The following is a 9,689-nucleotide window of genomic DNA, read 5'->3' as shown; positions in this document are numbered from 1 at the left end:
CCTGCCCTGGGGACACTCCTGGCACTGCAGGGAGGAGCAGGTTGCTGGTGCCCGTGGAAGGGGTGGTTTGGGATGGGGATGCAGAGCCCAGGGATGGCTGGAGAGGCACCGTGGCTGCGTCATCATCGCTCGGGCTCCGCTGTCCTGGGCACCGAGGCGTGGTGCTGGTGGCCAGGGGTGGCTCACAGGGTGCTGGTGACAAACCTGGGGGACAGCAGGTGACATGGTGTGAATGGTGCTGGGGGTTTTTCCCAGGTCTCCCCCTTTCCAGAGATCCATTATTTTGTGCTAAATCCAGCGGGGCTCCAGCAGCCCTGGCGCTGCACACGGGAAGGAGAGAGGGAGAAAGAGGGAGAGGGACAGAAAAAGAGCCACCAAGAGGAGGGATGCTTGGGAAAGGCCTGATCCTGCATCCTGGGGCTTCAGCTTGTGACACTGCAGCTCAAACACTTGTCCCTCTCCTTCCCCAGCACCTCTGCTCAGAGCATCCTGCCTGATCCAGGTTCTCCTGCCTGGAAAGTTCTCCCCAAATACACACCTGGGGACTCCAGCCCCTGGGAAGCCACAGAGCAACCTCATCCCTCCCTGCCCACAAAGAGATTTGGCGAAGCCGGGGTGGGAAAGGTCACGTTAGCCAAGCTCTGCTTGTAATGAAAGTTTTTTGATTAAAGATTTCAAAAATAAAATAACTCCCCTCCTTGATTTTTTTGCTTCCTTCACCTCGGGGAGCTGCCAGCAGAACCCCTTTTGTCTCAACCCTGCAGAAGCAGCCAGACCCTCCTGGCCTCCCGTGCCCCTTCTCGGTCACTCGCCGGCTGTGATTAAAATGGAAGACAACCATCAAGTGTGCTAGAACCATTTTAATATAATTATACATATCTGCCAAATCCAGGAAAAAAAAAAAAAGGTTTATGCATATATATCTTTTTTTTTTCTTTTTTTTTCAGTTAACATCTGCAAGCATAAACGACAATGAATTTCTTGGTTTGAATTCATCCAGGTCAGAGCAACTGCCCAAAGTCCTGTCGGATTTGCCGGTTACTGCCGGCGTGGCCAGCAGTAAGTGAGCTCCAGAGGAGTTAAATGTCCTCAGGTGGGGTATTTTCGGTCTTTCCTCTTTCATTCAGAGACAGTTTGTTGTAAAAAGTTTCAGTGCAGTTCACCTCGGGTGAAAGGCGATCGTGTTTTTTGCGATTTTTCTTTTTTTTTCTTTTTTATTATTTTTTAAATATATATTTTTAATTATTTTTTTTAAAGATGATAATAGGTAACTCAGTTGCTCTGAATTTCACTTATAATTATAACCTATTTAAATCACAGCAGAACTCCCGCTGGTGCAGAGTTCATAGTTGCATACAATACAGGAGATCACAGTTTTGAAGTCTAGCACAGATTAAAAACCACAGATGTACCATTTATATAAGACACACACTGATTGTCTCTTAAAAACTACATATTGACTCCTTATGAACATTATCTTTTTTTTTTTTCTTAATCTTTAAATAAAGTAGTGCAGCTAGGACAATCAGTCACACAACCCACACAGCCCTGAACCAAGTTCTCCGGGTGCCAACTTCAGCAAGTTGGGCATGAAACAGTTGGATGAGCTCGAGAGAGAGAAAGAAAGAGGGAGGGACAAAAAGAGGGAGAAAAAGAGAGATGTTGTCCATTCTGAATATTTTAACCGAGGGTTGGCTAACACATTGGAAACCTCTGGGTGAAGGATCATCTTTCCACGCACACACAAAAAAGAAATAAAAACCTAGACTCTTTTTTTTTTTTTTTTTTTTTTTTTAAAACTGGCCCGCAGGTGGGAAGATCACCCACCTCTTCCAAACAAAGGAACCCAACAATTGGCTAAAACTAGAAAGAACACAGATGGGTCTGTCTGGTTTCTGCTCACTAGATGATCTGTCCGTTTAAGGCCTTCCTCCTCCGTTTTTCCTCTTTATTATTCCTTTTCCAGAGCGTCTGAGCAGGAGATGAGTCTGAACGGGATCACACCAACACTGTCCCCCTCTTGTTGCCGTCAGTTTTTTTTTTTTTTGTTCATTTGTTTGTCCGTGGAGTTATTTTTCTCTTTAATTTAACCAAGACCTGACTAAAACTGGAGCACTCAGCCCAGCCTGTTCGTTCTCGTCGCGGTTTCTCCGGGGCACCACAAAGGTTCTTCACAAAACCTGGAACTTCCATGACGACGTCTGGTCCTTATAATCCAAGCAGTCAGCATTGAAGTTTAACTTCCAGGAGGCCGTTTGGTCTTTATAATCCAAGCAATCGGTGGTGGAGTTAAAGCCCAAACTGGAGGCTCCATAGCCCTGGGTGGAGAGGGAGGCTGGAGACTGGTTGAGGTGGCTGGTGACCGCGTTGGCACCCATGGGACTCAGGGTGGCCCCCGGCCCGGGCAGCTGGTGGTGCATAGGGGTCAAGTAAGATCCACAGTCCATCCCTCCGAAATAGGAGGTCGATCCAGCGTATCCTTGGCTGTAGCCCGATGCCTGGGTGTAGGTCATGGGATAGGATCTCTGCATGCAGGAGGAAGAGGTGGACAGGGGGTCTGAGAGCGGGGAGATGGACGCCGGGCTCCAGATGGACACGGGGGCGCTGCTGCTGGAAATGGTGGGGACTGAGGTGCTGGAGGGGGGAGTGAACTGCCCGCTGGTCCCGCTCTCCGAGCTCACTTCCCGGGCTGGAGAATTCTTCTTCTTAGCCGGCCGCACCTTGTTCTGGCCCCCGTTCTGCTGCTGCTGCTGCTGCTGCCGGCACTTGGCTCGGCGGTTTTTAAACCACACCTTGAGGCACAGACACGAGGAGGGAGAGAGAAAAAGCCTGGGGTTAGGGTGGGCAAACCCGAGGTGGGGAAGGGATGGGTGGCAGGGAGACCCAAAGCTGTCCCCCAGGAGCAGAGGGTTGCAGGCTGCTGCACAGAAAAGCTCCGGGGCTCCCCCTCCCTGAGATCATTAGCAGTAATAACAAGTGGAAATCACAAATCAAGCTCCTTAATAAGGTCACTTTTGGGGGTGAAGGGGAAGCTCTTTGCTGTTTGCCAGCTAGGGACCCCCAGGAATCACTGTGTAAGGCCTATTGAAGTCGAGCCCTTAATTAGAAACAACAGAACACCAGAAAAGGAGGGAACAATTAGGGAAGGAGAGGTTTGGGATGGGGAGGGGGGTAAAGACATCTCATTTACCCTCCAAACAGGCACTCTGCTCTCACCCCCTGGGTCAGAATTGGTTCCTCAGCCCATCTCCCCTTCCCTTAGCAGGGCCCAAGGGGGCTGGCTGCTCTGGGGAGGTTTTTTGGGAAGGAGGATGGGGTTTGGCACAGGGTATCCCGATCCCAGCCACCACGCTCCACGGGAACACGGCACCACACAGCCTCGGGAAGCCTCGTCAGAAGGCAAGTGGGAGGGATGGCTTTGGAGATGCCCTGCCTCTGCTGCTGGGGTGTTCTAGGTCCCAGAGGGGCAGGACCTTCCTGCCCTGCCAGCAGCACCTCCAAAATGCTGCCTGGATGGGATCCTCCTGCAGAGCAGGACAGCCCAGCCTCAGGAGAGGGGTTCCCTCCACCGAGGCAGCCCCTCTCTCATCAAAGTCCCCTCAGAGGGGCAGGAAGCCCCCAGTCTGTACTGGTGTGAGCTGGGATCCCAGTCTGGCCCAGCTCCAGGGATGTGGTGATCCCTGGGGAAGGGGGGGATCCTTTGTGGCTTCTGCAGGACCCCCAGATGTCCGCAGGACAAGCTGGGATTTGGGGGTGCTGGGGATTGGTGTGGAAGGTCCAAGAGCTGGGATCCAGGATCTGCACAACCCCCCCTCAGTGCAGAGGGAGAAAGGGGGGCACACTCCAGCCCTGGGGGTGCAAAATGCCACCACATCCCCTCAGTGAACCCCCACCCCTCTCTGAGCCTCCTTCACCCCACCAGGGCTTGAGTTGGCTTCAGGACTGGATCCATCCCCTGAACCCATCCCCTCGAGTCCCTCCCTGCCGGGCACAGGCCAGTCCCGGGTTCATTCGGTACGGAGGGCGAGGGCAGGCAGGGCTCTCCGCGTCCTACCTGCACTCTGGACTCGGGCAGGTTGATTTTCAGGGCCACCTCCTCCCGCATGAAGATGTCGGGGTAGCGGGTCTTGGCGAAAAGAGCCTCCAGCACATCCAGCTGCGCCCGGGTGAAGGTGGTGCGCTCCCGCCGCTGCTTCCGCGGGGTGGCTGCGATCGGAGCCAGAGGCCCTGGCTGTCAGTCAGCGGCCCCTTAGACCCCGATGTCCCTTCCAGCCCCTTCCCCAGGGGGACACCCACATTCCCTGCCCTCTCCCGGGGGTCCCTCAGCCGCCACAGCTCGGCAGTCCCAACTCCGCATCTCCCCTGCATCCTCCGCAGCATTTTGGCCCCATCCCCAGCCCGGGGCTTTGCGCTGTTTGCAGCCCCTTTCGCCCATAAAAAGTTGGGGGTGAGGAAAAGGGAGACAGAAAGACCCCACGCCCTCACCCACCCAAGCCAGCGTGATCCCTGGGCACGTTGTGCCTCCCAAAATCCCAGCGGCTTCTCCTGCGTGGAGCCAAAAAAAAAAAAAAAAATAGGGGGAGGGAAGAGGGAAGAAAAACGTGGCTTACCGGGATAACCGACGGACGGATGCAACAAATCCATGCCCGAGGTTGTGAGACTCAGGCCATTGACTGCGTAAGGTGGTTGCTTAAGATAAGACATCATGCTAAAGTTGTGGCGGGGAGGAGAGTTGGCCGAAATCCGGGCGAGGGGGAGCCGGCCGAGCGCCCTGCCTGCCCCGGGCGGTGCCTGCGGGAGCCGTCGGGCGTGGGGGGGCCGCCAGGTGCCTGCGCAGGAGGAAGAGGAGGGAGCAATGCAGGGATGAAGGGGGGGGAGTCAGGCCAGATCGCTGCCCCCCCGCCCCCCCCGCTTTTATCCCCTCTGCCTCCCCCCCTCCCATCAATCCTCCCGCTCGGACCCCAGCCGGATTCGGGAGCTGGGAGAGACTGACCAGATAAACGCATCTCTCCCCAAAAAGGGCGAGGAGGGGAGGGAAGGGGGGGGCACATCCCAGCCAGTAATTACTGCCCGAACAAAACCCCCCCATGCCTTCAACTGCCCGCATTGTACGGCGGCCGGGGGCATTTGCATAGGATTCCCGGCCGGGCACCGGCTAATTGTCTCAAGCAAAACTTGATTGGGGCCATTGGCAGACACAAAGAACCCCTCGGCTAAATAAATAATGCAGATAACAAAGCCCAAGGGTGAGAAACAAAGAAACAATTCAAGAAACCTATCTCTCCACTAGTCTCTTGCAAGGACTTTAATTATCCCAGGTTTGGGCAACATTCAAACCTTCCCCCTTTCTCCCCTTCCCCCCGACGTTGCTGCATTTCAGAGCTCAAATGCCCGCTCGGGAAGAGCCAAACTTTTCTGCTCTCCCGCCATCAGTCCACGTCTGCAGTAATTTCCACCGGCCATTTGCACCTAATTAGTACTCCGGGTAATTAGATTTGGAGGCAAGTAACAGATTTATTAGGCTTTCAAGAAACTCTTGATGACGGAGCCGAAGCTAAACAAACACCTCGGTGGCGAGCGGCCCCGGGACAGCCCCGGCGGGCGAGCGGCTCCCCCGGACCCTGCTCGGGCTACCCCGACGGGACCGGGGAGCGAGGGGGGACCCAAACACACGCCAAAAAAAAAAAAAGATAAAAAAATTTAAAAAGTACGGCAATGGGTCAAATCGGGACTCCTAAAAAGGTGTAGGCTGTTTTTTCCAGCTCTAAAATATTTTTTTTAAAACGTCTTTTTGAGCAAACGCTCGCCCTTCCCTCCATTCCCAGCGGCCGTCGGGAAAACGAACTCCAGCAGAACTTTCTTCCCGAAACACCCCAAAACTCCGCGTTTCAGCCCAGCCGGCTCCCCGGGAGGGCCGAGCGCTGTCGGGGGGCTCCTGCCCCGCTCCACGCCCCCGGCAGCGCCGTCGGTGCGGGTTCTCCGCGGCGCGGAGCTTCCCCTTCTCCCCTCGGGAAGGGAATTTACCGCGCACGACCGCGCTGGGCGGCGGAGGGTGCGCGCATCCAGCGCGGGGTGCGCACGGTCGGGTCCCGAATTTCGCATCGCCCCCCGGGGGAGGCCGAACGGGGGCGGTTCCGCCGAGGGGGGAGCCCCGCTCCGCGGCGGGGTTGGCAAAGCGGGAGCCCCGCAAAGCGCGCGGGAGAGCAAAGCGCGGGGGTTGCTGCCCGCTCCAAAACGTTAGCGAACAAAAAATTTTAAAAAAGACAAAAAAAAGATTAAAAAAGGAAAACACAACAACAAAAAAGAAAAAAAAAAAAAAAAGAAAAAAAACCAAGGGCAAACACCTCCTCCTCCCCCCCCCCCCCCCCAAAAAAAAAAAAACCAACCCTAAAGCTCCGTTCGGTTAAATTCGGCGGCATCCCACCGAGGCGCCAGCCCGGCGCGGCCGCCCGCGGAGCCCCTCGGCCGCGGCCGCGCATCCCGGGGCCGCCCCGCAGCCCGCGGAGCAACGGCTCCGCTCGGCAATCTGTCACCTTTCCCCTCCTCCCGCGGCCCCCCCGCTCCGCGCACAGCCCGGCTACCAGTTGCTCTGCCCTCGCTCAATAATAATTACCCCGTCCGAGAATTAATTATAATAAATGTTTTCTTGATAAACTAACGAGATAATCCGGGCGGCACACGCTCCCTAATTACGAGCCACCGGCCCCGGCTCCGCGGCTCGCCCCGGTGATTAATGCGGGGCAGCGATCCGCGCCCGGGCGCGCAGCCTGCGCCCCTGCCCCGGCCGTGCTGCGGGGGGCAGGGGGAAAGGTGCCAAGGTAGAAAAGGGAATTTGTTCCCTTTTGTTTTGCAAACGACAGCCGCCTTCCCTGCGCTCCAACGAATTTCGGTCATTTTAGAAAATTCTAATTTATTTAATTTTTTCTTAAGCAAACCTTATTTTCCTTTTTTTTTTTTTTTTTTTTTTTTTTTTTCTCGCGCTGGAGGGGCTGCTGTTTCGGGTGATATTTCCCAACATGCGAATTTCGCCCCGGTGCAGAGGCGGTGGGGATGGAGCCGTCACCGGCTCTGCCGGGCGGTCCCCAGCGCTTCGCCCTCGGAACCTCCGCGCTGCTCCGCGGCCGCGGCTCCTCCCCGGGACCGGGAGCGGCGGAGCCGGGCTCGGCGGGCAGCCACCTCCGCCTGGCCCGTCCCTGCCGGCCACCAGCACCCGGCCTTTTTTAAAAAAAGCATTTTTAAAGCGCTTTTCCCCCCACTTCTTTCTGGTTTTTTTTTTTTTTTTTTTAACTAGAGTTGCACCTTTTCAAAATAAATAAATAATAAGCTTCAACTTCTCTAAGCAGCCGAAATCGAAATAAACCTCAGCAGCCAAGAAGGGTTTTAGTTCTAAAGAAACTTGTGCCGGTGCACAAGGACTTTTCCCGACTTTCTCTTTGTCAGCGCGGTGCGAATTCAGAGGAGAGGCCGGGGCGCGTTACTCGCGGCCAGGTGCCTTTAGGAAGCGCTTTCCCAAGGCATAAAACAATAAAATTAAAATAAAATGAGGGAGGTGGATACCAGCTCCAGCCCCTCTCCGACCTGGATGCCATTCCTGCCATCCGTTTCGCGCACACCAAATCGTGAAGCTCCGGCCCTAAATGCCTTGAAGATTTCTCTCCCTGCGCTCTCCAGCCCGGTTCTCCCGGGCCGTGACTGCTCAGAAACACCTTTGCAAAATTACTTTGCTGAGTCTCCGCATCGCGAGGAAGAGGAGGAGGATGAAAGGGTTCTCAGGTAGGAGTCGGAAGAAGCGAGAAATTCCTCCCCGTTTGTTTTTTTGGTTTTTTGGTTTTTTTCTTTTTCCCCCTAATTTTAAAAGTCCAGCTTGAGGTCAGGAAATAACTCCAGGCCAAAGGAATAGGCCGGAGAAAAATCATGTAGCCAAGGGAAAGGCGGAGGAGCCCCGCGCCTGCCCGCGGAGAGAGGAGCGGCTCCGCTCCCGGCCGCGGGGCTCGGGGGGCTCGGGGGGCGATGGGGAGCGACCCCGGCTTCTCGGTCCTGCCCTTCTCCCTCTCATCCTGCAGCTCCCGCTCCCTGCCCAGCGCCGAGCCCGCAGTGCCCGAGCCGGGGCCGCCTCCGCCCGGCCCGGCCCGGCCTCTCCCGGGCAGCTCCTGGCCACAGAGAGCCCCGCCGCGCACAGGCGATTTAAAAATAATCATAATTAAAAAAAAAATAATAATTATAATTTTAATTTCCCTCTCCCTGCGTTCCTGGCCGCCCAGCGATGCCCCCGAGGAAGGATGGAGCCAGAGGGTCGGACTTACCTGCGAGCCTCGGCGGAGCCGCGGGCAGGGCTGGGGGGCGAAGGGGGAAACCTGCTCCCGGATCCTCGCCAAATTCAGAGCTGGGGCTGAGCTGGGAGAGAAAGCACAAAGCGGGAGGTTAGAGAGCTCGCCGCATGCACATGCCCACGACATCGGGGGGAAAGGGGGGGGCGGAGGGGGGGTGGAGAAAAAAATGTTTGAAAAAGGAGAATAAATGGGGAAAAAGGGGAGGGGACGGTGCAGGAGAGGGATGCGGGGATGCGCGGGGTCTGGGCTCGGTACATACAGAGCTGGCCGGTGCTGGAGCTGGTCAAAGTGATTTTATTTTTAATAATAGTGGCAGGGTGCGTTGGAGCTGAAGGTCTCTACCTCTCTCGGGGAGCTTTGCTGAGAAAGCGCCTCTCTGGCAACTTTTTGACGCAAACTCTCCAACCAATGGCAGGGAGAGAGTGATTGACACATCTAAGCCAGGGGGAAAATAATAAAAACACACACAGGGGGAGGAAAAAACAGGCCGCTGCTGTACCGGGGGGACAATCCAGAGAGAAATAACAGCCACCGAAATGACACCAGAATATACATTAAAAGAACCTGCTCGGTTTAAAAATATACATTATGGAGTGGAGCGGATGAAGTCATTGTAGAAATTAACGTGATGGACAGCAGAGATGGAATTAGCGAATTGCCCGGGGAAGGAGAGGAAGGGGGGTCAGCAAAAGGCTGGGGGGCGGCCGTAATAATAACAACACCACCAACAACAAAAGATATTAATGTATAGAAGTAAATATTTGTGAAGGGGGGACACGGAGCCTAGCAGGAGCCCTGGGCTGAGCGGCAGGAGATGGGTGAGAGGAAACCCGCGGGACTCAAGGGGAGAATCCCCCCCAGCACAGACAGGGGTGCCCCAGCCCCGGGTCCCCCCAGCCGCACCCCCGGATCGGCCGCACCCCGATTCCACCTCCCAGGGGCCAAGTCAGCCCTGGAAGAGGGGAAATGGAGTCACCTGGGGGGGCGACACGAATGCGTTTTAAATTTTATTTGTAAAGATCCATAGGGATGAGGGTGTGGAACGGGACTTAGCGGCGTCGCGTTGAATTTGCAGATGGGGACGTGCGCATGTTTTTAATGGAAATAATTCGGGAGCGGTGACGGGCTGAGGGTGAGGAGGGCCCAGGGGGTTCCCGATGCCGGGCACACCGGAGCATCGGGAACACTGGAGGGATGTTCCCCTCGCACCTCCCGTCCTCGCTCAACTTCTCCCGGGTCCCAGCACCCCGAAAATAAAGCTCCGGCAAAAAGGCAGGAGGATGGAGGCGGCTGAGGTCGGAGCGAGGGAGCGCTCACAGACTTTCCTCACTTTGTGACAATGGGGGGAAAAACCTGCAG

General features: G+C 55.6%; 1 protein-coding gene across 1 annotated transcript; it reads right to left on the bottom strand.

Moving 5' to 3' along the window:
• Positions 1-862: 862 nt before the first annotated feature.
• On the bottom strand, positions 863-8,382 carry OTX2 (orthodenticle homeobox 2). Its single transcript, XM_036384328.2, has 4 exons — positions 8,304-8,382; positions 4,611-4,829; positions 4,055-4,206; positions 863-2,792 (listed from the first exon to the last, which is right to left on the bottom strand). The coding sequence occupies exons 2-4, from the start codon at positions 4,705-4,707 to the stop codon at positions 2,172-2,174; spliced, it is 870 nt and encodes a 289-aa protein (XP_036240221.1). The 5' UTR covers positions 4,708-4,829; positions 8,304-8,382; the 3' UTR covers positions 863-2,171.
• Between the last annotated feature and the right edge of the window lie 1,307 nt (positions 8,383-9,689).

Source organism: Molothrus ater, chromosome 6, assembly GCF_012460135.2.
Source record: "Molothrus ater isolate BHLD 08-10-18 breed brown headed cowbird chromosome 6, BPBGC_Mater_1.1, whole genome shotgun sequence".
In the NCBI taxonomy this organism is placed as follows: domain Eukaryota; kingdom Metazoa; phylum Chordata; class Aves; order Passeriformes; family Icteridae; genus Molothrus; species Molothrus ater.
This window is presented reverse-complemented; position numbering and strand designations above follow the sequence as displayed.